The sequence below is a fragment of the Pezoporus wallicus genome, unplaced genomic scaffold (assembly GCF_028554395.1).
Source record: "Pezoporus wallicus isolate ANWC-B61680 ecotype Strahan unplaced genomic scaffold, APGP_CSIRO_Pwel_v1 contig_3710, whole genome shotgun sequence".
Taxonomy (NCBI): domain Eukaryota; kingdom Metazoa; phylum Chordata; class Aves; order Psittaciformes; family Psittacidae; genus Pezoporus; species Pezoporus wallicus.
Genome location: NW_026640315.1, coordinates 826,819 through 851,857, shown reverse-complemented (window position 1 = coordinate 851,857; position 25,039 = coordinate 826,819). Strand labels below are relative to the sequence as shown.

The following is a 25,039-nucleotide window of genomic DNA, read 5'->3' as shown; positions in this document are numbered from 1 at the left end:
TTTCTTCTGCAGTGTATTGGGCACGGGGAGCCACTTCACTTGATATCAAGTTCAATCTGCAACATTTGGGCACGTTATCAATATATTACTAGTTGTCCCCTAACAATTTAACAATGTAAACCTTTGACACTGATCCATTTGCATATTTATTTACCCAATAAATTATTACCTTTTTTTTTCCTATTTACCAAAATACCCCTTTTGTCTACAGAGTATTTTTGAAAAAAAACCACATGTATTATATGCTCTGTGTTTTAATATCACACCTCTCACCCTCAGAAGCATCTTTTTCAAAGTATATTTCCATCTCTAACCTGGCAGCTTTTTAACCAAAGCAGCAGCAAACACTGGCTATATTTAATATTCACAACCAAGCGATCTCGCAGGTTTCTGAGGCAGGTTTCTACCCGTGTATATGAGGGGCTCTGCAGTAGCTACAGGCTGGCAGCTCCTCACAGGCAGTGAGGATATCAGCAGGAGCAGCCTTGGTTTTACTCATAGATCCATTCATGAGCACAGCTTCGGTAATCAACCAGTTCCTCAGGAGCAAACCATAAATTGATCTCTGTCTCAGCACTTTCAACAGAATCACTTCCATGAATGATGTTCCTAGGAAAAGAAAAGGTGGGTATAAAAGTAACATAATCCTCAAGTGCAAAACAAAGTAAGCATCTTTTTTTGAAGAGGTATCCATTGTGGAGAGAAGTTTTAAGTAAGTGTAAAGTAGTAGTGAGGACAGAGCATGCAGTCCCAGCTTTGCTCATCATTTTTTTCAAGAGGGGAGACCAGAATTCAATTTCCATCCTTAGGTAATAACATTACATGGGCAGAGGGAACGGGAGCTCCTTCCGTAAGACAGAGAAGGATGGAACACAGTTCCTACATGCATCATGACATACCACTGGACACATTCAGTGTCTTTAGATGATATCAATCATTGCAAAACATACCTTCCAACCTGAACACAGAGGTCACCACGGATAGTGCCAGGCTTTGAATCAAATGGATTAGTTTCCCCCAGCATCACTCTTCCTGTCTTAATCACATTAAGACCTTCCCACACCTTAAAGAAAATATCAATTGAGATCAGTAGATGAAGAGTTAATCAAACCCTCCCCGATGACACAATGCTGTCCATCACAGCACAGATACCATCTGAATATTTGTAATAACAAGACATACTTTATCTCTGATTTTCCATCAGCTTTTTGAAGTGTCTACTGAAGTTCTCCCCTCCCGCACAAAACCTTTTCCCACTGAGGGTGGGAAGAGAATGATTTTAAATCTCAGTATGGTAAATGGCCTCACAGTGCTGCTCGCTGAAGGTCTAGATCTCCAGCTTAACTATGTTACAAATACACTATCAAGGAGAAAAAAAGAAAACCCTTCTAATAAAGCCAGATAGAAAAAAACTTTCAAAGTTGCTGTCACTTAGGAGTACAGTAAATCTATTCTGCCATTGTTTTTCAGCTTGCTTAATGCATGGCATTTCACAGTGGGGTTTTGTGCAGGTTTACTGTCTCTCAGTGTCCCCACTTTTGTCCCACCTTTACCCTTGCCCTCCTCCTCAACATAGTGACCCAGAGCAGAAAAAGCTTATGAAAAAGGATTAAAGGAGTTAACATCTCATCTTCTCAATGACAGTATTTGAGTGGGGATTTTTAAGTCCTTTAAACAGAAATAAACCAGAATTACGCAAGTAAGACAACATTACTGCAGGTACAACAATTAAATAGTATATTTTTCTTAGCTGAGCTTCGTTCTCAAGAACTCACCATGGCTACCACAGGGCCGGAGTGCATGTACTGCACCAGGCCATCGTAGAATGGCCGGTCCTTCAGGTCAATGTAGTGCTCCCTCAGAAGTTCTTCAGAGGCCTGCATTAAAAACCAGCCAACCATCAAAAAACGCTTACTGTAAGAACTTAAGAGCATGCTAAAATCACACAGATTAACCACAGAGCATGGCTAATCCTGAAACTTGCATGCACTTGAAAATGCAGCATTTCTGGTATCTTCCTAGAAGTACTTCTGGTCACTATGGATTTGATCAGTTTGCTTCAGCCACAGCTCAACTTAGAAGAGTATCTTTCACCAACACAGACTACTTCTGTGAGCTGGTATTTGTTAAAGCTATTCAGAGACATTTATTAGGTATAGGATGCCCCTAAAAGAATATTCTCTTCTGACTAAGGACATCAGGTTACTAAAATTAGCGTGCTTAGCACGTCTAAAGCATTTAGCCAGAGCTGGGAATTGGAACTGTTCCAAAACCATTCAGGTTTAATTGTTCTGTAGACTACATCTGCCATTACAACATGCTGCTCTGGTGTAAGGGTGCAGTTGGTATGCAAAAGGAGATGTACAAATGCAGGAAAGCTTACGTGTATTAATTTCATGGCCACCAGTTTGAAGCCTTTCTGTTCAAACCGCTTGATGATCTCTCCCACCAGACCCCTCTGGACCCCATCAGGCTTGATGGCAATGAAGGTGCGCTCGGTGATAGAAGCCATCGTCCTAATGAGAAAGGGAATAAAAGGTGTTATTCCAGGATCAGCAAGCAAATACAGTCACAGCCCTGTGTCCTGCATAGCATCAGCTCTCGTTAGAACCATACTGTCTGCATCTGAAGGTCAGTAACCCGGGATCTGCACCGGTTTGACAGTCACTCACTCTGCGTGGGTTTACACAAGTGCTACGCAAGGAAGTTTAAAACGATGACAGTGTGGCAAGCCTGCAATTAGCAAGTATTAAAGCAGAATGTATGGTAAGGACTGTCACAGATAGAGCTCCAAGTGCCGCCCGGGACGCTCTCACCTGCGATTTCAGGCAAAGGAGGTTGAATAAGTCCCTATGTGTAACTTTGATGTGTAAAGCGATGGGTCAGTTTTGAACACGGTTTCTCTGCATGTGTGTGTCTGTAGGTAGGGATGTATCCGCTGTGTGTGTGTGGGTATGCGCGTGTAGGTCCCCCCACCCGTGTGCGCAGGTAAGGCACAGGAGCTCGGGGAAGCCCTCCCGAGGGGCCCGCAGGGGACGCGGTCAGTGACCGGGCGCAGAGCAGCGCTGCCCGCACCGCCCCTGTGCCCCACGGAGCCGCAGGGGGGGGGAGGATTCCGGGCCCGGCCGAGCCCCACCGCCCCTCTTCCCCCCGCCCCGTCCCGCCGCCCGTCTCACCTGCAGCGGGCCCCGGCTGGCTCTGTGGGCCCGGCGCTGCCGCCGCTACCGGCTTAGCCCGGAGCCACCCCCGCCGCAAGCCGAGCCGGCCGGTTGCCATGGTGACAACGCGGCCTCCCGCCTGCAGGGGGCACCAGGCCGGGGCCCCGGGTGTCGCCGCTCCAGCCGCCCGGCTCGCACCGTGCTCCGCAGGCCTGGTGTGCAGCCCGCGGCCCGGAGCGGTCGCTGCCGGGAGTCGAGCCCCTCCGGCGGGTACTGAAGGTGCGGGTGCCCGGCAGAGGCGTTTGTAGGCGTTGCAGCGTTAGCTGCTGGGTTTCAGTCCTTATTTCACAGAAGGCGCTTACAGTTATGTTAATAAACCCCTGATTTTGCTCTGCTTTCCTTAAGTGTCCGCTTTAAAGAAGGCAGTTGGGTTTGGCTTGTGGTTGGTTTTCTTGTTTGGTTGTTTTGGGTTTTTTTTTCTGGTTATACTGTATTAGCTCTCCGAGTCAAAAGGCCCTTCAGCAATTTACCACTCAATCGTTTTGCCCTGAGCATTTTATTCCCTTTGGAGAGAGCCCAGGATAAAACATCCGGATCCCCAGTTCTTGCATTCACAGCGTGTGCTGCTGGGAGGAAATCTGAGCTGCTCCTGGGTTTGTTTCTCCAAATGGGATGAATTCCGTGGGCTCCACTCCATGTCCCTTCGTGAAAGGAAGATAATGTGGATTTCACTTCCCTCTGGGCAGGACTTACAAGGGATAAGTTTAGCATTTTGATAGGGTGGATTTCCTTCCTTGGGATCCCTTCGCCTCAATCCTATACACATCCATGTCTCAGTTCTAGTTCTGATGGGAGAATCTGGATCTGACACAGCATCTATTCAGATAACATTTACTAGTATTTGGGGGTCTTTTTTTCCCCCAGGTATCATCATGCTCCAATGTACTCATTTTCTCATGGTCTCTGATTCAATGTAAGATGTTTAAAACCCCCACATCATTGCAAATCACCCCCACAGCATTGTACATTCCAGCAAGTTGTGTCCCGTCCCGTCCCCCAAGTCATTTTGGATTTGGAGTTTCTCTCTGGATAATGTCAACCCACTATAGTCTGTTGTATTGATACCCATTTATTTAACCTATTTCACACTACTAAACCAAACATTAATGCTGTAATCCTCACTAAGGCAAAATAATCTTTAACAATAGAAAAAGTCTCTAGAAACAGGATGCTTAGAAAAATAATCACTTAAAAGCAGCAATAGGACATCTATTTACAGCCTTGGTAAAACTATGTCATTTAACGATTACAGCTTAGGACCTGCCAGAAGGTGGGCAAGCACTGTCTGCAGCTTTCCCATAGATCTGCTCTGTGATCTTTGCCAAGTCTTTTAACCTCATTAAATAAGGGTCATCTTTGGCACTTTTGAGATTAATCCACGATTAGCAGAGCATGTCGTGCATTGCGCAGTACACGAAACACCGCAGAAGTGTTTCCTTGTTAGTGTTAACTGTATAAATGAGCAGTTTTTGCTGGTTGAAAATTCTACCAATATTACTAAATTACATTGAAAATCCCATATTTAGCTAAAATGCAAAGAAGGAGACAGTCTAGCCAAGTAACTTCCTAAAAGCAGACCATGAGGAGAGAAAGCAAAGACCTTCAGAGAGTTCAGTGAGTGAACTAAGTATAATGACGGAGCTCAAGGCATTTACATATTACTTGAAATCAGTAGAGATTTTTAAAGCCGGCCTGAGGCAAAAGGCTGTGAATGTCTCTGAAGGTCAGCAGAATTCCAACAAAGCTCCTGGCTCTGCTGTTGTGGCTGATCGCAGCTCACAGCCCCTATCTGTACCACTCACAGCATTTGAGGAGTACTCACTGGGACTCAGTTTGTGCTGTGCACTGCTTGCTCCTCATAACCACACTCATAAGTCTGATGTCTTTTGTTGCTCGTGGTTATACTACTCTTCCCTTAGTGCAGCATTGCTATTATTTATCTGCTTTTAGCTTGATTTCTGTTGTGCTTTAAGGTATAAAGCACCACAGAATTAAGCTCTTACAAAGATTTCTTCATCTGGGTAATGTCCCAGTGAAGCTCTTCTTACCCCATCCTGATCCAAGGGGTAGTTTCCTTCCCTAGTAAATTGCAAACCAATTTACTTTTGAACAAACTGGTATTTCTAAGAATAAGGAATATAACTTTTCTTGTTAACCAGAAAAATAATTTCTTTCATAGGCAGTTCTTTCTCCAAGAGTATAATGACATTTTACTCCAGTAGTTACCACAGCCAGCCACTGCTTTCAAGCTACAAAACCTATAGTATCAGGTTTCTTCGTGCTGTTTCATATGCTTGATTACTTTACTAACTTGACAGGTCATCATCAAGGTCCTTTAATCTCCTGGCAAGCAACTAGGGTATCATTCTGTAACCTGTCCTATTTTTAGTCCATCCCCGAGTTTCTGGTCTCACACTGACTGTGAGGTGCACATCATAAAACACAATCACAATGGAAAGACTATTAATAAGATATATATTTACACCACTTAAATTTGTCTCCCAGGTAATTTTTCTGTTGTTCATCTTTTGAAATACTTCATTTATCCATGTTAGAACCCCCCCAGCTGACTAGAAATAAAATGTGAGCACAAATGGCTCTTTTCTACTTGTACTCATCAGTCTGATTGCAACTCTAATGGCAACAGCCTGCCTGTTTCATGACAGACTTGCTCCAGCTGTGAAAGAAAACCACATCTATCCATTTTGCTAATAGAAACAGGACAAAAATAGCATATCCTCAGAGACCCCGTCCCTTACAGGCTGTCGGCAGACACCTTGACCCATTTCTGCCATCTGTCAGAGCGGATGTCTTCTGAGCTGATGCACTTGTGCAATTTGCCCAGTGTGATGGCAATAACTGTAAAACTCTACATAGGGAAAAGGATCTCTGCTGCAATTCAAGATGATTGGTGTTTGCATCCCCACAGTAATCTGCAGCTGCTTAGAGCTGTCCTCACATTATGGGGTATTCCACATGAATAGCATGGTGAGCTCAAGGTTAAAAGTCCACTGCAATTAGCTACGGGCTGGTAGCCTTGTCCTGGGAGCAGAACTGAGTTACCTCTGGGCTTCGGCTGTTTGCAGGCTTCCTACAGGATTTATTCATGCTCAGGTAAAAAACCACAAGTCAACAACCCCCACCCCAAAGGTGCTCAGTGTCCTCCGCGATACAAACAACTGCAGTGAAGGGAAATGATGTATGACTTCAAGGGAGAGAGGAATTCTGAGCTTCCCTCAGCACTTCTGCAGCAAGTAAAGACTCTAATCTGTAGTAGACAGCAGGCAAACAAGGAGAAGTTGCAGTTTTCCTCAGCGGATAACTGCTGAAGAAAAATAGTAAAAAAAAATTGTCTTTTCATAGGGATCATTTCCAGTAATTTAAATGAAAATTGCACTTGAGGAAATGAGAGTAGGAAATTACACACTGTATCTTTTTAAACTTATTTTTTAGCTAAAATGATTTAACAATTCAAGGGCAATCAGCTTTTCTTTCCTTTTGCCATATTTAGAAATAAATGTGTACTTTAACTGCCTATGCCCTGGCTTCACTATGTTAAACATTAGCTTAGGAGGATGGTGTCTAAACAGAACTTCCAAGAAATCCAATATATGGGGCTGGACTCTTTTCTTCTTCCTCATTATTCCTGTGCAGGTCCACTAGCTTAGTGCATAAGAAGACAACAGAGCATACATGTTTAAAGCATTGTTACTTGTCTTAGAATCAGTCCACGTGAGAGCAAACACAGTGCTAACCTCTAGTGCTCTCCAGTGGAAAACAATGCCATCACCTCAAAGTTCACCACTTCTCATTGCTTTATTCAGTGCTGCCATCGGGTTCCTTAACTCCCTTGTACACAAAATACTCCTACTTAATGAAAAATAGTGATTTTCCCAATTAGGAATTGTGTCCTAAAGGTTGTGCCAGGGGAGGTTTAGGTTGGATATTGGGAAAAATGAAGGGCTGTCAAGCACTGGATCAGGCTGCCCAGGGAAGTGCTGGAGTCACCATCCCTGGAGGTGTTTAAAAGACTGATGTGTAGATGTGGCACTGAGGGATGTGATTTAGTGGTAGACTGGGCAGTGCTGGGTTAACGGTTGGACTCGAGGATCCTAAAGGTTTCCTTTTCCTAAAGGATTCTATGATAAAAGTAAGGGATGTGAAGCAGCGCTGAAGCTTTTCAATCTCAGAAGGTGTTTTCAACTTTACTATGAATGTCTAGAATAGCTCATACCATTCCCATGACAAAGCACATGATCCAGAATGCACTTCACTGTCCCAAATCCCTGGAAAACCAATCTTAGTAACTGCAAGATGCTTTCTAAGCCGTGTTATTGCAAATAAACCAGGATTCCTGATACCTGGAGACCTTATCAGAAATAAGGGTTCCTTTCGCTGTCAGATGAGCCAGCACAGCAACCCAGGAGGGGTTTGGGAGCCGCCAAGTCCTGAACCCTGGGTTTAGCACCGTCAGTCATTCCCACATGAGTCACTCCATCTGTTTATGCCTCTGTGGGTGCAGCAAGTAAGTAACGGCGCTTCCCGGGAGCTGTCAGTAGCACCTCCTCACATCTTCCGTTCAGAGATGAAGGTTTAATCACGCGGCCCCCCGGGTCGGAGCTCGGCCTCCCGCTCCACAACCCAACACCCTAACGCCGCACTCCGTGCCAGCAGAGCTCCGCCCCACACCGGGCGCATCGCCTATGGCTCCGGTGCTCCCACCCCGGCCCTGCGGAACCCGATGGAGGACGCGGCGGCACCAGGACGCCTCCATCCCCACAGCCGCCGCCATGGCCCCACCCGCCCGGCGCGGCCCCGCCTCTCCCGCCTGACGCGCGCCCCGCCCCGGCGCGGCGGGTGAGGTCAGTGCCGTGCGCCGCCGCTGTCCGCCCCCCGGGCTGCAGGCGAGGCCCCGCCGCAGAGGCAGGAGGAGCCGCCGGGAGCGCGCTGAGCTGCTGCCGCCCCGCCGGGCCCCGCGAGGGAAGGCGCTCGCCGGCAGCCATGGAGCTGGCGGACGGCGTGGTGTACCAGGAGGACCCCGGCGGCCCCGGCCCCGCCATGATGTCGGAGAGGGTGTCGGGGCTGGCGGGCTCCATCTACCGCGAGTTCGAGCGGCTCATCGGGCGCTACGACGAGGAGGTGGTGGCCGAGCTGATGCCGCTGGTGGTGGCCGTGCTGGAGAACCTGGACTCGGTGTGCGCACACAGCCAGGAGACCAGCGTGGAGCTGGAGCTGCTGCGGGACGACAACGAGCAGCTCCTCACGCAGTACGAGCGAGAGAAGGCGCTGCGCAAGCAGGCCGAGGAGGTGAGGGCGGGCGCCGGGCCCGGAGCCGGTGGAGGGCGGGGGCCCGTTCCCGAGGCGGGCGGTGGCTCCGCGCTTCTTCCTCCGCGCAGGCGGGAGGCACTTCCTGCCCGGCGCGGCGGCGGTGGGGCTGCCGAAGGCGGGGGGGAGCTGCGGCACCCGGGCCCGGGGAGCGCCGCGGCCCGGTGGCGGCTCCTGCCGGTTCCACGGAAGGAGGCCCCGGCGGTGCGGGCTGTATCTGCCTGAGCGGCCCGGGGCCACCGAGGGACGGGTTCGGGTCTTGATGCGTTTGTGGAGCGGGCAGGCGGGGAGCGCCGTCCCTGCTCGTGCCGCGGGAGAGCCGGTACGTGGTGCTCCGGGCAGTACCGGGTGGCCGGGGAGCGCGGTCGGTGACGGAGCTGCCGTGTGTGTCCTGTCCCTAGCACCGCTTCTCTTGGAGGCCTCTTAAGTAACTCTGCCTAAGTGCTGGTCAGCAGGTTCAGAGGAGAAAAGCAGCCCTGCTTTGCAGAGCAGACGTGGATCCACGGACTGTCTTCTCTGCTCTTCCACTTTCCCTTTGGATTTTCCCCTTGTCAGGAGGCAGGTTGTTCGTGTCAAAGCGGTTGTAAAGGGTATTTACAACCAACAGGGAGAATGCATGGGAAAACCCATGGAAATCTCTGCTGTGTGAAGTTCTTCGGAGTTGGTGCATAGAAGCTGCAGTCAGCAACAGGTGGTGCAGGCTGTTCAATGACACAGGCTCTGCCTTTGGGTGTTGCTGCAAAAACTGAAATAAAAATACCTAAGAACTATTTCAGCATAAATAAGCTTGTGAAGCGTTCTTTTCTGCGAGATTATAAAGCACTACAATAGAAAGCGGCTCTGCAGGACAACTTCCTCCAGTTCATTGTCTTGCTAAACTCCTGTAGGGAATTGGATTGACAGCATTATCTGTAATAGAACAAGCCATCTTATAAGTCTATTTCCAGACTTGGTGTTCTGTGCTTATCTCTGTGGGGTGTTTAGTTTCTAAATTTCCCCAAAATCAGAATGACAACACCAACACTGAGGGGTGGAGACAATATTGACAATGAAATCTAATTGGGAAACTTCAGCCCTGTACAAATATTTGTACATGGTACTGTTACAAGTGAGGGCAAAATGTTGTCTGCGCATTGTTGCAGTGCTTTATCAGTTTGTTACAATCAGTGTGGTGTGAACTGTGTCCCTCCAGCTCTTGGACCAATAGACCGTTCCTCTTCCTTGTCAAACATGGGTTGTTGTAGGATGCCGTATGGATTTCAGTCTGGGGCCTGTTGCCATAAAGAATCAGTTGCTAGTTCTGACACAAGCTGCATGTGAAAGGCTTTTTTAGCAAACACTTTATTAAGAGCATAAGAGGACTGATAAGTATTTTCTGAACTAATTCATGAGAAAATCAATCGGGCTTAAAACACAGGCAACACTTGCCAGGTTGAAAACAAGCAGGACTTGGGAAGAGCAGCAGAAACATAATGTGATGAAATAGAATATGGTGCTAATTGTGGCAGTGTGGCTCTGCAGGAGCTGTATGTACTGACGCTGGTAGTGTATTTCGCTGCCATCCCTGTTCCTTTGTGTCATGTTACATTAACTTGAAGGCACTGGTGTTATGTAGTCTAAAGACTAGTACTCATGCTGCAAGACACTTTACTAATGCTTTCCAAAGTGCAGTTAGACCAAAGACCATGTTTTCACCTGTAAGCACAAAGGTCACCTGTTATGTGCTGTGCATATGTGAAGGTGTCTGTCATAGATACAGCACAGTATGTTCATGACAGGTAGATGGTTTATTCAGGTCTGATCATTGCACATTTTTTATGAATGTGGAGATAATCTGATGGGTGCAGTATGGTTGAAACAGAAGGAAGGACATGAATATAGCACTGTTTTTCTTGGACAACAAGTTACTGGCTTAGTGTGTAACTTTCCTTGTGGAGGTTGCTTGTGTAAGCTGACAGCAAAATGGAGAATTTTGAGCTACTAAGTTCAGTATTCCATACCATCTGTTCTGACTGCCCTGAAGAATTAACATATCCCTTTTTACTTTCTGCTTGCTGCTTAGGAATTTTTGTTTGCAGCAGTATCTAGATGAATATGAATAGCTTATTATTTGAATAGGCATCTCCTTATATCATTATCCATGTTACTAAAGACACATCGTGAAAGCTGTTGCCTGTGGGCTTCTGTTAAGGTGATTTCAGAAGTTCTGGGCCTACTTCTCAGTCCTCTGGGCAGCAGTCATCATCTTTTTAGTTGCTGTGAAGTCCCTTGTCTGACTCTTACCATGGTATGTTTTGTGATATGACTGAAGTAATAGAGGAACCAGCTGTTCTGCTTACAGTTCTGCATAACTCATCTTCCCACTTAGTGAATGCTAGGCAGCACACCCTGCCACAAAGAAGTGGGAGAGGAAGAACATTTTGGGGTTCTGCTATTTTATACACTAGTAAGCTTGACTCCTCTAGAAGTACATGGCTCCATAACTGCGTGTATGGTGCTGGCAGAAGGTGGTTTGTGTAGACTTGGTAACAAGATAAAATCTGCTCCTTCTAGCCATGTCAGGCTGTCCAGTGTATCTTTTAGCTTCTCTGCTGTTGGTGGAATTAAGCTGTTCTTGAGATCTTATGTTAAATATGTGGTTGCTACTTCACAACCATGAAAAAGGATTCAACACCATGAAAATCAGTCGAGGCAGCCATCAAGTTCACTTTTCTTACTGTTCCCAAAGTTAACTTTCTTTCTTAGGATTGTATGTTAAGTAAACACTCTGCAGTAAGAGTTTTAAGTATTTTATGGGAGAACAAAACTGAGATCCATTGTACAGAAAGTTTGCTAAAGTAGTGTGAAAGTTACTATGTTGTTTTCAGGAACATGTGTTTTTCTCTGCCCCAAGTCCAGCTGAGCTGGCTTTGTAGTTAATTCTCTTTACCTACTCCAGGAAGAACTTGCCATTGGCTGAAAGGCTGGCATTCACTGCAGTAAAAATTACTGAAGGGCATGTCATAGGGTAATGAAGACTGCCAAGTAGGTGGAACCCTGACATCGGATACGCTTGGTGTTGGAACTGGATTGTGTGACTGGAAAGCAAGTTAAAATATAAGGAAACAGAAGATAAATGGAGGAAAAGATGTTTCATTTGGCTGGCACTATATTCCTGAGTGATTGAATGGTTGTATGCATATGGGAGGACTCCAAATGTGTATGCTGTGTTGTTCCATTGTGTAGTCTGAGTTTGTATTTATTACAGTGTTTATTGCTGGAAACTTTAAGTAGATTAAAATGGATGACAAAGACTGAACCTTATTGGTGAAGTACTTTTTATTGGAGGTCTTTAAGAGCAGGGTAGGCAAATGTTTGTCTGAAATGCCATAGTTGATACTTGCCTGGAGAAAATGGGAAGGATTAAATGGGAGTTGCCAAACATAGTTTCTGAAGGTATCACAGGCTTGGATTTCAGCAGCAGGCACATGCAGGAGGAGGCGTGCATCATATCCTGTGCTTATGCCTCATCATATCCTTATCAAAATTAGGATCCAGGCATCAACACTGAACATCTGAGCCTTGAAACAAGCCAACCTGTTAAGGACCATTCTAGCCATATATTCTGTAATGGTGTGGTATTGGGTGTGATTGTTTTAGAGATGGATATCCTTCAGCTTGTTCTTAAAGAAAAAAGCACCAAGAATGTCTCACTTCTTGTTAGAGTTGTAAGATACGGCGTTGTGGCTTAGGCAGGATGTCAGTTAAAATGAGGAAAGCTAGAAGTTTGTCTGCCTTGTTATTTTGTGTAACCAGTAGCTCAGGATGAAACAAGAGTATGTCTAATATCCATATTTTGAGTGGCTAACATGTTCCTACATATGTTGTTGCATTTATGTTAAACAGCGCAGGTGGTGTCCAATGTTTGAATATATTGTCAAGGTAAATAAATAAAAGAAGAAAAAGGTCTTTCAGTGTGGGTGCTCAGCCTACCTTTGGCTTGCCTGGTCCTGCTGTCATAGAATGGTTTGGGTTGGAAAGGACTTCAGGATCATCGAGTTCCAGCCCCCCTGCTGTGGGTAGGGATGCCTCACACTTTAGTCATACAAGTGTACTCATGACAAGGTGATCGATATTCTAGGGCTCTGCCTCTGTTACCACCACCGGAAGAAGAGATGAAACCAAATAGAAACAAAGTCTAAAGTATTCAATCCATGATTTGATAAGGTGTAGTTTTCAGCAGAGGAAAAACAAGTTATCCAGCTCTACTTATAAAAATGCTTTGAAGAGATGTAACTTAAATTCTAACTTGAACAAATTGAAGGTAAACTAGTGGAAGGTAACAAAAGCATATAATACAAATCTTGTTTTAATCCTTGCGGTTGAAGGACTTCAGAGGAAATATTGTCTATCTTTAGTTCCATGAGTAACAATGACATTGATGACTTTGAACGGCTGTTTATTCAAAAGTGTAATCGTCACTGGTCTTTTGCAAGCTAAGACACATCTGACTTTGGGAAATCATCAGAGAAGCAACTAAACAAAGATGTTACAGTTCTGTAATTCTTCTTTCATATTTTCCCATGTTGAATGTAACAAACCATGTGGGTCTTTAGCCTCAGTGCCAAATTTGTGTCAAACTTTGAAGCCCTTTTCTATACGGGAGCCTGCTAAGAATAAGCCAGACATGACTTGAATATTTAATATAAAAGGGGCAAAACTTTTGTATCATTTGCTGCCAAGGAGACGTGGAACAAGTTGAAAGTTGGAGTTTTTCAGCACGGCACTGACAAATTAATCTTCCCAAACTTTGTGTTGAAGGGGGTGAAAGACTTTTCCACATCTCTCTTTTTCTGAAGCGGGAGAACTCATTACAGAACCCAAAGCAATGCTACCTGGGCTCATGTCAGCTGTTTCTCAATTGTTTCATGGTTTAGCTTCAAGCACAGTCATATGAACACCATCCCTAGTCCTGTGATAGCCTTGTCTGAAAGGAACTCTTGTTCCACTTCATAGATTTTGATGCATTTCTGCAATCCAAGTAACATTTTAAGCAGAACCTCTTCTGATGACCCTGCTGAAGCTGTTTTCATAGGGTTACGAGTGTCTGCTTTTGTAAAAGCTATAGAAGTGGCTAAAGCTCTTTAAAAGTCAGTGTGAACATTTAAAGTATTTTTTGCCGCGAAGTTTTCCTAGCAATACGCAGGAAAACACATTCAAATCACCTATAACATCCCTTTTTAAGTTGCTGCCTCCTCTGTCTCTTTGCTTCCATGTGGTACCCAGCTGCAGGTTGCTTTCTCACCCTTCAGCTATCTTGGATGTCTGGGTTTTTTTTTGTGCAAAGGCTTGTTCTGTGCTCTTCCTCCCTGTATAATGGGCCTTCTGCGTAACTTGTGTTTTGTGGCCTTGCCTTCCCTTTGCAGCGCAGAATAGAGTGTACTACATATCCAAAGATATCTTTGGCTCCTGGTGTTCTTTGTGCTAGCAGTACATGTTGAATTTCTGAAGGTTTTGGTTAAGAAAAATAGCAAAAAACCCTGCTGTTATGATGAACTGGGAACTTTAATGCAATAAAACATAAACACTGATGTATGCAGCAGTGAGACACAAAGGAAACCAAGGTAAGCAGCAGAGGATGGTGATCAGCACAATTGCAGAATGCTTGGGAATAGTTTTCTTTGCAGTTGGATGATTGTAGGAGATGGTTATTAAGTATTTGATGAATACTCTAAGCATTTATCATTTATATATCAAATGATAAAAGATTGGGTGGGAATGAAAAGACAGCATGTCATTTTGGTTTGCCCTGTTGCTGGCGTGTCCCTACTGCAGTGTCAGTCCCCTTGTGGTTTACAGGTGAGGATAAGCTTCACCAGTGTTCAGTCACATCTAAGGATGCTAAGACTTTCTGTATTCATGTGCAGTGTTGGCAGGCAAGTGTGTGAAGTTAGGGAAGGAGGAAATAATTCATATTTATGTTAGTCCCAAGCAGTCTTCATTGAAGTCGTTGACGCTTAGTTGATAGCGATTACACAGAGTAGCCAAGGTGGGATGCTTGACTGGTGGATGCTGGGCTAAAATAGGGTTCTTCATGTTTAAATGTGGGCTGTAGATGTGTTTAGGAAACCTGATTGCACCCTTCCCTGCTGTGAAGGACTGCTGTCCTGTTTCCTACATGCTGCTTAAAGTGAATCTAGGAATGATCTCTTTTCTTTCTTTTCGGAGAAAGAACTTTGCTCAGGCTTAAAAAAACCCAAACCTGTCATTAATTGTTGACTTTAACTTCACTTTTTTTTTTTGTTTAGAAATTCATCGAGTTTGAAGATTCTCAAGAACAGGAGAAAAAGGACTTGCAGACCAGAGTGGAAGCACTAGAATCACAGACGCGACAGCTCGAGCTAAAAGCGAAAAACTATGCTGATCAAAGTAAGTAAAATATATTGCACTCCCTGTAACTGATGGTAGTGTGTTAACTTCTGTTCTGTGAAATGATAGCACAGGTATTTAGCACATGTATTGTCTGATACCTGTATTTTCACAGATAACTGGGTTTAACTCTTGTGTAACTTTGTTTTCCTTAATATTAAGGCAAACAAATTAGATACAAGCTTGTGACTTGTAATCTGATTCTTCTGCTATCCTACTTGTGGTTGTTTTACCTTTAGACCATGCCATTTTCATATTTACCTACTTTTTCAGGAGAAAACCTGAACGTGTAGAACTTGTTCCCTGGTTAGTGATTATAAAACAAGCAAATTTTCTTCCCATTAAACTGTTTGTGCTGGAAATAAATGTAGCCTTCAGGTTTAGAAGCACTACTGGGATGAGAATGCTATTGATGCCAATTTTCATTAGCTTTTGTATAATTTCTGCTGCATTATTTATTTCTACAAGGCACTTAGTTTTTACAGAAAGAGTTAGGGGAGAATACTTCCACTTCTAGAGATGTTCTGTGTAATTTACAGAAGCTTGTGTAAGTTTTGGAAGAAGGATAACAATGATCAGTTCTCCTGATACACTGGAAGTTACAGCGTGAATACACTGCAGCTTAGACATTCTGCTGAACTGCTTCTTAGCCAGGTACAGTCATTGAATGAAGCTGAATCACCAGCTTTTCTACTACTAGTTGAGTAAAGAGTGGAGGAAGAAAAATATTCAACGCCACACAAATCTCGTTTCATCTCTCTCACTGCCAGTCTTAAATTGAAGATGGAAGACCTATGCTGCTAGTTTTTTCTGTGAGTGTTAATCATGCAATGAAAGTTCTGATTTCTGTTTTCATTTATCCTTTTTGGAACAGTGTAGAAATAGTAATCAATATGAATTAATGGAACATTTTGTCAAGCTTCTGAGCTAACTTCTCTTGACATGAGACTATCTTGTCTATCAATTATTATACAGCTTTTATTGCTAGGCCATACAGAAATGTAAAGCAAGACTGAAGCAAGCCTGATAAGGTTGAGATAAGCTCAGTTGCAAGAAGCAGAGTGTCAGTTGTCAAAGTAGCCCCTTTTCACAATTCTTTCTTCCATTATTTCTACTCAGCCACCTTCTCTGCCCATAAGGCAACAAGCTGTAGCTCTCTTTTGGAACGGAAGGTATAATAATCTTCCTGTAAAGTTTAATTTTCAGTGGCATGAGTGAGTCTATAGCAGGGTAGAAGTACTAGTGCACGAGTGTTAAGATTAAAGTGGGTGACGTGCAGAGCTGAGCCTTTCTGAAACCTCAGTTGTTTAGAATGTTGTTGGCAAATCTTAGAGGTGTGTACTTCAGGTCCATTGCAGTTAAAACATTCTTGGATTCTGTACTGTGATGGAGGAACCCTTCAAGCAGTCTTTTCTAGTGAAGACAGGGATGATTGTTTCCCAGGAATGCATCTTTAAAGGTCAAGTCAAGCTAAAATGGAGAATTGAAAGCATATTGTAGAGACTGGTATCAGAAATGCTGTGTTGCTTGTGAATAGGAATGTGTATGTATTTAAAAGCAACAGCAAAGGGGAAAAGAAAACATTGGAAGGAGAGCCGAGTGGTCTGTTTTCCTAACGAAGCACACTGTTTCCAGAAGGCCTCTGCTCTAAGCCTGCAGCTCAAACAACTTGTTAATGGGAGACCCTGTACTCTAACAACAAGATTATGGTGTCAAGATTGCCTGATGTCATATAAGCCTTTACTTTTTCTATTACTGTAATAAAAAGTACAAAGTAGATGCACAGAAAACTAATTTGAATTCCTGGCAATGTATGTGGCAGCACACCTGGAGTTTCTCTTACACAGAAGTTGCACTTACCATATGCTGATGTGCACAGCACTGTTCTATGTTGTTCTGCTAATCTGTTATTGTGAATTTCTTGGTTTTGCCTTGAATATTAAGCCTTCAGTGTATGATTTAAAAGTTTTAATTACATTGTGTGTATATATATGTGTGTGTGTATCTTTATAATGGGATACATTTGCATGAGAAACTCAGTTGTTCTGATAGAACCGCTGAGTGTTGGCTAGAACTGCTTGGTGTTTATTTGTAAGAAATAGTGTTGGTGAAAACAGTTGTACTAACTTAAAGTTCTGGCGTTGGAGCACTGACTTTTAAACAGTTCCAAAATGGTTTTATTGAAGAAAAACCTCTTGTGATGGCTAAGATGTGACTCTGGAGAAGCAATAGGGTTGTGTTGAACATTGAGTTTTGCTTATCATTTGGGTTGGTAAGTTGTCTGGGACACCATGAAAGACTGTTGCAGAGATTTTGACATGCTGCTGATGCAGAGCAAGATCAAAGGGGGTTTAAGCACAGCTGTTGAGTACCTAATGAATATTATGCAAGTGAACTGGGTTTTTTAGCACTCTCCATTTCTAGGGTATGAAAACTATATGAGTGTACATATTGATGAAGTAGTCTAAATTTACCTTTTGTTTTCTGATTTATAGCAAGGTGATTTGTATGTCCTATGATAACAGAGGTACCAATGTGTCATTTTAACTCACTGGATGCAGCTACAAGTCATCTCGCTATATTTTTCTCTTCTACTTCCTATGCTACTACTGCCTGTGCACCTGAATTAGTCTGTGGTATTGCCAATTGGTACCCTGTCAACATGGAGAATGGTGATAGTATTATCGCTGATAATGGGAATTGCAAAGCCTGGCACACAGCAAGTAAGCAAATAATACCAGGCTTTGCTCTTTTTGTGTCAGTGCAGAGTCTTAGATAAGCAACATCAGTGTATGACATGATGACAACAAGAAAGACTTGTCGCCTCATGTAGTACTTTAACTACCAGACTTCCTGCTTCTTGTAGACTACTTCCTGTGCTCTGTGTTTTTCCTCAAACAACCAAGGCCTGTAAGAACAAGTTTTGTCTATTAAAGCATTTTAATTCATTGCCATAAACACTGTCCAACCTAGAGCATGTAGTGAAGGCAAGTTAGCCCTGGGATAGGGCAGCTCTTAAGTTATATGGTCTGGTTCCACATGATTGTATATGCTTAAATGTGCATGCCAGATAAAATTGCTCAAGAACCCACAATTTTGTAATGTCTTGAATTATAAGTGCTTGGTTTTGCAATCTTTGTGGCTCTCACACTAAAGAAAAAGAAATAATTGAAGTGCAAATAAATATTTCTTTTTCTTTATCATGTGGGATTGCATTAATAGCTATATATGCAACCAGCTGGGTGGGGATAAATCTGCCATTTGAAATTGAAGAAGTGAAATAAGAAGCTTATTTTGTCAATCAGTTTCTAAGTTCCTGTGGTTCACTGATGGTTTTCATTGCATTACAAACTCAGGCAGTTGCTTTCAGCCACCTCCTAGATGGGTGAACTACCCTACTCTGCTTTTCTGTAGGAGAAAATGGAAAGAGGGAGCAATGAGTGTGTGATCTGGTGACACTGCTGGGAGGAGTGTGAGCCATGGTAGGTGATGAAATCCTGAGTGCTGGGGAACAGATACATATTGAGTTACCAGTCTTGGTGTGATGTGTAGCACTCGGTCCTCATATTTGGTGCATTGTGGTGGGTGCCTAAGTTTGCTGCCAAAAAAGTGTGACGTGTTGCATCCTGGGATGTGTTGGTAAACTTCAAACTGCTTAAAGGAGAGCAGAGGTGTAAGGATTTGTGACTTCTATTTGCGTGCAGGAATGTGCTGCAGTGGTGTGGGTCGCTGGCCTGTGATCCACCTCCTCGTCTCGTTTTGCGCTACTGCTCTTCTCCTTAACCATCTGTGGTACCTCTGCCCTCACGTCAATGTGTGCTGGCTCTCAGCTTTACCTGTGCAGGGACCAGAGGAAAGCACCTATGCTCTCAGGGGGTCTGTGGCTTGTGGCAGTTAAAGCAAGTTAAATATCACAGAGTTCCTGGAGGTTTGTGTAGGGATGGTGTTGGTTCAGGCAGAGTTTTTGGAAGTGGGTTGTCAGCACGCTTGTGCTGAGTGTGAGCAAACGTCTTATTTTGGTTTCGTGACTTGACTTTCATGGATTATCTTTCTCAACAGCAGAGGGCAGCTCTGAATGGTGTGGAGGGGCACGGAGCATGGAAATGCCAGGGTTCCAAAAACATATTCAACATAAATGTTTAATACTTAACATTATTAAATTTATATTAAACGTTATTAAATGTTTAATAATGTTAAATATTAATAAATTTAATAATGTTAAATAAATTTAATAATGCTTAATACTTAAATTTTTCTCTTCTCCTTCCCTTCTGCTCAGTGATGAGTCTGAGGCAGACACCAGTCTTGATACAGTTTTATGTGTTTCTTACAAGAGGTTGTATATATCTGACTTTAACATTATTTCAAGTCTGCTGTGGTGAGACTTCTTCTGCTTGTAATTAGTTTGCAGCGTTGGAATGCTTCAAATTTCAGCCTTTAATCTGGAAAACCAGGCACATGGAGCTGTTAAAATCTTGTAATAGAAATCCACAGCTCTCTTGTCGAGGCACACTCTAAGGGCACATGATACTGCTTTGGATACTGCTCAGTCTCCAGTTACTGAAGGGGATAAGAGCCTTTCGTGCTCATGTGTTGTGCTACTGAGCTCTGGGGGCACTACAGAGGTTTAATTTATTTCCCTTTCTTGCCTCCCTTTTTGGGAACATTGTTTCTTTCTATGTATTACAGGCTGTGAGTTAATTATTTTGGCATAGAAGACACCTGTAGGGTGTTTGGGCTTACTACAGGAATGAAACAGTTTCGGGTGTGCTTTCTGGAGGGATCCTTCTCAGAGTAACTTACTTATAAGAGTATCTGAAAAGCATGATGTCTGCATGGTTGAGGTTCTTTCAGATGGAGGTGGTAGGCTGTGGGAGTAGAAAGATTTGGTTCCTTTTCTGGATCTGCCTAGTGTTGAATTACAACCAAGGTAATGTACTGCATTTGACAGGACAAACAAAACGCTCATGTATTTCCATAGCTCAGTTTATTAAATCTTGGCTTTTTAATTTCTGCTCAAGTGAGATGATATTTGGGGAAAATAAAAAAGGTTTTTTAGGCAAACAGAAACCTCAAAACCTGACAAAACAACGAAAAACCAAGAAGCAGCTCTTGCTTTTCAGAAACCGAATGTTGTGACGCAACTGTTGGGGTGATTGTATTTCCTATGTCAGGTGACATTACACAGCAATTGCTGTTGCTTGCTGTAGGTTTTATTTGGAATATGAGACGAACGTTTTGGCAGCCGACCTAAAAACATGCAGATTTGATTTCCTTGGAAGCTTAGCAGAACTATCGCTTTTGTCGGCTTCAAGGGAAAATGCAAGACCCAGTTCTGTTATCTGCAGATGTTATTTGGTATTTGATTTTCATCTGAGCTAAGCAGATACCAGCATTACGGTAACATACACCCAGGTAGACAGCCTCTTGATATAATCTGAAGGCATCTGATACTCTGAGATACACCTGCATAGAGCTGCAGCAGCAAATTAACACAGACCTGTCTAGTTAGGAGGGAGACTTAATGCAAACTTTCAGCTGGGAAAGCTCATGTTGGTTTTGGTTTTGACTCGAGTTGTGATCTGTGCACATGGTGATGTGAATAAGTAAACTGGCATGAAATACATCTGTCGGTAATGCTATTTCTAGGTATGGCTCAGCCCTGTATTTATTCTAAGGAATACAAGAAAGCTTTTCAGTAGGTCCTTGAAAGAAGTTGAAGAGTTAAGGTTTGTTCAGTGGGGGTCTGGATTGCGCCTACTTAGTTTTCAAAGGCTGAAACAGCAGAACTAATCTGCTGTCCAACAAAGAAGAAACAACAGCTTGGCTTCTTGTATTTCTTCATTAACAAATTAGGAGCTTACTGTTTACTGCTTCTTTCTCTGTGCAGCAGTTTCTCATCCACATGGGTTTATTTACAAGCACATTCCCCACTGCCCTTCCCTCCACTGTGCCTTAGGTATCATTGGTGAAACTTGAAGAATTACAGAATCCCAGACTGGTTTGGGTTGGAAGGGACCTTAAAGCTCACCCAGTTCCATCCCCCTGTCACGGGCAGGGACACCTTCCACTGGAGCAGGTTGCTCTAAGCCCCGTCCGACCTGGCCTTGAGCACTGCCAGGGATGGGGCAGCCACAGCTTCTCTGGGCACCCTGTGCCAGTGTCTTGCTATATTGAGTGTTTCAGTAAGGGGAGATGTGTGAGCATCAAACTCTATTTGAAAGGAAGGCTTTGTTTCGGACTAAAGCATTTCTCAGTTGCCTTCTTGCTGCCTTATGCTGGGAAGTCACAGGAGTACCTGCTGTGCGTCTTGTTTCTGGAGTCAGTAGCCAGCAGATGGAGCAGGGGGTACAGTAACAGAGTCATGCTACAAGGCTGGAGGTGAAAATAAAATGGAGTAGAAAATTAGAGCAGCCGTTGGCCTGCTTTAAAGTTGTCTATTAATATACATGAACAAAAGTGATGAGAGGAGGTTGAAATCCACTGACGTATAATTAACTGCTCATATCCTTTTTTAAATGAAGAAGTATTGTGCTAGTGGTTTAGGTGTTGGAGTTTGTTATAATAATTCTGTTGCTGTACATGTCGCAGTCATGAAGAAAATGGCTTTAAATGTCTTCTGGAATTTTAAGTCCCTGTGTTGTTGCTGGTTATCTGGTTTTAAAAACTGGTCTAGTCTGCTGCAGCTTCTGTGCTCAGGCTGACTTCATGTTGGATTTCCTCAAAAAGTGACTGGTTTCAATAGCCAAATGTATAAATGGAGCCTCCCACTGTTTTCAAAACAGTCAGTCAAAACTTTTCTCATTGAAACGCTGTTTTGACCAGAGATTTGGAGTGAAGTTGGTGCTGGATCCAAATGCTTTTTAACCTGATTTTGAGTAAAAGCTGGCTTGTATATATCCTTGTTCATCTGAATTTCAAACCCTGAGAGGAATCTCCTGGCATATGGTTGTCTTTGTATTAGAAGTTGTAGCAGAACATTTAAGGAGATCTTTTAAGTTCTGTATCAGGTTTGTGGTGATAAATTTCACTGATCTTGTGACTCGGAGACATAGTGAATACTTGAACAGTCCAGAAGCGTGAGAGATAAGACCATGCAGCTGTATGCATTGATACTTGCTATCAAAAGAGCATTCTTGACAGCTAAATTATGTTTGTATTTTAAAGTGCCTTGCTTTTAAACTGAGAAGTAGACTTCTAGTTTGCAGTACTAAGAGCTACTTGAAGATGTCAGTCTTGCTAAGGAGTGGGATTTATCACTTGCTTTACAAATCAGTTTTCTGTGCTGCTTATTTCCAGATGTTATCTCTTTCAGGTTAAATACTTGTTTGATAGCTTCAGCCCCAGTTTCAATCCATGGTTCAGGTGTGTGCTCTTCAGCAACTACGTAATAGGTCTAAAGGTCTTATTGGATCCTGAGATTGATTATGCTTGATCTATGTCTAAACTTTAGCATAGGACCTGCTTTTAAGAATGGAGCTGGACGAAAGCTGTGCAAGGAGAGCCTTCAGATAGTCTAGTGCTAGGAAAGTCTCATTAATGAGCTGGATCTCTGTCCTGGCTTGTGTAGCAGGAATTTGTAATTCCTCTTGAAGGCATTGTACCAATTGGATTTGGCATTCTAGCAGGTGTGTTTCTCTTTCTCCCCCTCAGGCTTATCAGCAGTTTGAGGCAGAGGACAACATACAGATGGAGGGTGTTCCAATCTTGGTAAAAGCCATCAGACTTGGGAGGTAAGCTCTGATTTTTGAACAGGCAGGGCGGGCAGCTTTGCTGCCTCATTCCTCGTAACGCTGTCAGGAGGCAGAAACTCCAGAGGCTTCTCTCTAGATTGCTATATTTAATCTCCCATTTTTAGGTGTGATTGGTTTGATTTGAGAGAACTCGATTAGGTTTGGTACTTCAGGTCACTGAATGTGTTAGGATATTGCCAGTGCTGGAGAAGGTTGGAAGTAGCCCTTAGGCATGAGTTTGTGGTGTTGCTCCAGTGGGGTGCTTCTTCATCAGCCTTAAAACTACTAGAATATTTGCATTTTATGCTCGTACTTATGATGCTGGAAGACCTTCAGAATTTTTCCATGTAGACTTTAACCATGAGTAGTGAAACTTTTTTGATGTATGTTATATTCTGCACATGTAATGTCTTACACAATGAACTTTTGCTGTCTTCTGTGATTTTAACAAGGATATAATGGCTTTATAAAGACATTACAACAAAAAGAATGGATATTTTGCTTTTAGGATATACATCGTCAAACTTTTTATCATCTGCTTGACATCTTAGTGGGGAAAGTCTTAGACTGAAATATCCGAGGAGCTGTTTTTGTTGTTAGTGAAGTCAGATCGATGGGAACTGTGTCTGGCTGCTGCTTTGCAGACCCAGCATGTCGGGCAGTGCCAGTGCCCAGCTCCATTCCTCCTGAGGGGGGATGTTATCAGCGTGGTGCCAGACTTCCACTCTTTGTGTGCTGGTGGAGTAAAGTGGAACTGTGGACAATTGGTTTTAAATGTACTTGTAGGTATCAGTGGATGGTGTTTTATTTTGGTCTCCTATTTAGTTACCTGTTACTGTTGATGGGAATATACCTTTAGTAGTGGCTTAATATGTTTCTCCATGGCTTTGGGGCAAGAATCTGGTGGTCTTCCTCAAAATCCTTCTGGCTGTTCTTCACTAGGTTCAAGTCTCTTTTATGTTCAAGTCTGTAGTGGTCTCCAGCCCTCAGGGAATATTTGATCCTCTTCCAAAGTGTTTAGCTAGAAAAGAGAAACATACTCTGTTGATTGTTTTGTCAAGATCAAGGGATGTTTTTGGTAGAATAGATTTCCGGTGTTGTGTATCGTCCTGCTGGTGTTGGAAAAGCCTGGTTTGAGGATTATTGATGTGGTGTCTGTTGTGGGTATATAAACTTAGTGTGCATCTGCTTACCACTGGAACTTCCAGCTCTAGGACTGTAACATGTTACGCAGCTGGAAGTGGCTTCCAGAAGAAAATGCTGAATGTCAATTACATCATCTTCTAGGGCCTTTCTTTTAACCTTTGTAAGTAACAAAAATAGTTACAGGATTAATGGAGATACCCTCTTTAACGATGCAGTACCCATAACAATGTATATTTGTCTTCTGTGACTTGGGGAGCTACTTAAAATTGGACTGCAGAGGGAGAAAATGGTGTGCTTTCTTATGGAACCTCAACCCTTGTGTGAACTGTTTGTTGTGTCCGTGATGGCAGGAAACACTTTTGTGGATTTAAGGAAGGTAGCTACAAAGAAGGTGTTTGTGACACCAAATGTGGTGTTAGTCTTCATTGAGAGTGCTGTGTCAAGTACTTTTTCCCAGAATGCACTGGATAAAATTAATCTCTAGGAGCTGGCTGTGCTGTCTAGACACGAGCATACCAACAGCCTCGGGGTGCATCACTGTGGTTTCTTTGCCAGTTCCTGGTAAGGCAGTATTGAACCATGATTTCCCATCCAGCATGGAGCAGTGGTGGTTCCCAGGAGGCAGTGTGGCTGCCGGCCTCCCCCTGGGTGCTTGTTTCTAGGAGAGGGACCTGGTTTCACGAAGCATGAAGCCAATTAGTCATGCAGTCTGCACTTTCTGACTTCAGGCTATTTGCCTCTCCTAAAGCAGGTTTAGCACAGTGGAAGCATTTCCAGGCCCTTGGTCTGCGGGGAAGGAAGACGTGCTGGGAGCTGTAATGCAGAGCCCAGAGATGGTGGATTCCCAAGCGAGCTCGGCCATTGCTGGCTGGGGTATGGGCAACTAAAGCCATTGAGTTCTGCCTTGTAGCTGCTGATGGGTTGTTGCTAGGATGGCTGCGATGGTCAGCTGTTGTAAAATGTAATTACTTCTGACTACAATGCTGGTGGATAAATCTGTTTTGTCACATCTTCACTTTGTAACTATGAATTCTGACACTTGTTTCTGTAGGCGCTTAGCACAAACTTCCATATAACCTCCCTTTAAATGTATGAGGAAGTTTAAAACATCCGTTGCCTAAAACTAGTAAACTAAAATCTTCCATTCATTAGGTGTTGTGTGTCAAAAACAGTGTATGTATGTATTGTGCTTTTATGTTTTTATGTATG

The 25,039-nt window shown here is 43.5% G+C and overlaps 2 protein-coding genes across 5 annotated transcripts in view; one reads left to right on the top strand and one right to left on the bottom strand.

The window, feature by feature from the left end:
• Nucleotides 1-237: 237 nt before the first annotated feature.
• Nucleotides 238-3,316, bottom strand: LOC130604178 (nucleoside diphosphate kinase-like). Its single transcript, XM_057418535.1, has 5 exons — nt 3,177-3,316; nt 2,384-2,516; nt 1,776-1,877; nt 951-1,063; nt 238-609 (listed from the first exon to the last, which is right to left on the bottom strand). The coding sequence occupies exons 2-5, from the start codon at nt 2,510-2,512 to the stop codon at nt 492-494; spliced, it is 462 nt and encodes a 153-aa protein (XP_057274518.1). The 5' UTR covers nt 2,513-2,516; nt 3,177-3,316; the 3' UTR covers nt 238-491.
• A 4,782-nt stretch (nt 3,317-8,098) lies between these two features.
• The window catches only part of SPAG9 (sperm associated antigen 9), a 63,731-nt gene continuing 46,790 nt past the window's right edge, over nt 8,099-25,039 (top strand). For all 4 annotated transcript variants that reach the window (XR_008973422.1, XR_008973421.1, XM_057418641.1 and 1 more), the window contains exons 1-2: nt 8,099-8,525; nt 14,831-14,951. Coding sequence is in view for 2 of the 4 variants with exons in the window: in XM_057418641.1 (XP_057274624.1) it covers nt 8,220-8,525; nt 14,831-14,951 (427 nt within the window). In the remaining 2 variants the exon portion in view is untranslated. The remainder of the gene's footprint in view (nt 8,526-14,830; nt 14,952-25,039) is intronic.

Bases quoted from the DNA above. Each gene is read 5' to 3' on its own strand.
- LOC130604178 (XM_057418535.1), bottom strand. From the start codon at position 2,512: ATGGCTTCTATCACCGAGCGCACCTTCATTGCCATCAAGCCTGATGGG. The intron at 1,064-1,775 runs GTGAGTTCTTGA...ATTTTCTTTAAG, and splicing joins CCGGCCCTGTGGTAGCCATG to GTGTGGGAAGGTCTTAATGT. The intron at 610-950 runs GTATGTTTTGCA...TTCTTTTCCTAG, and splicing joins CTCTGTGTTCAGGTTGGAAG to GAACATCATTCATGGAAGTG.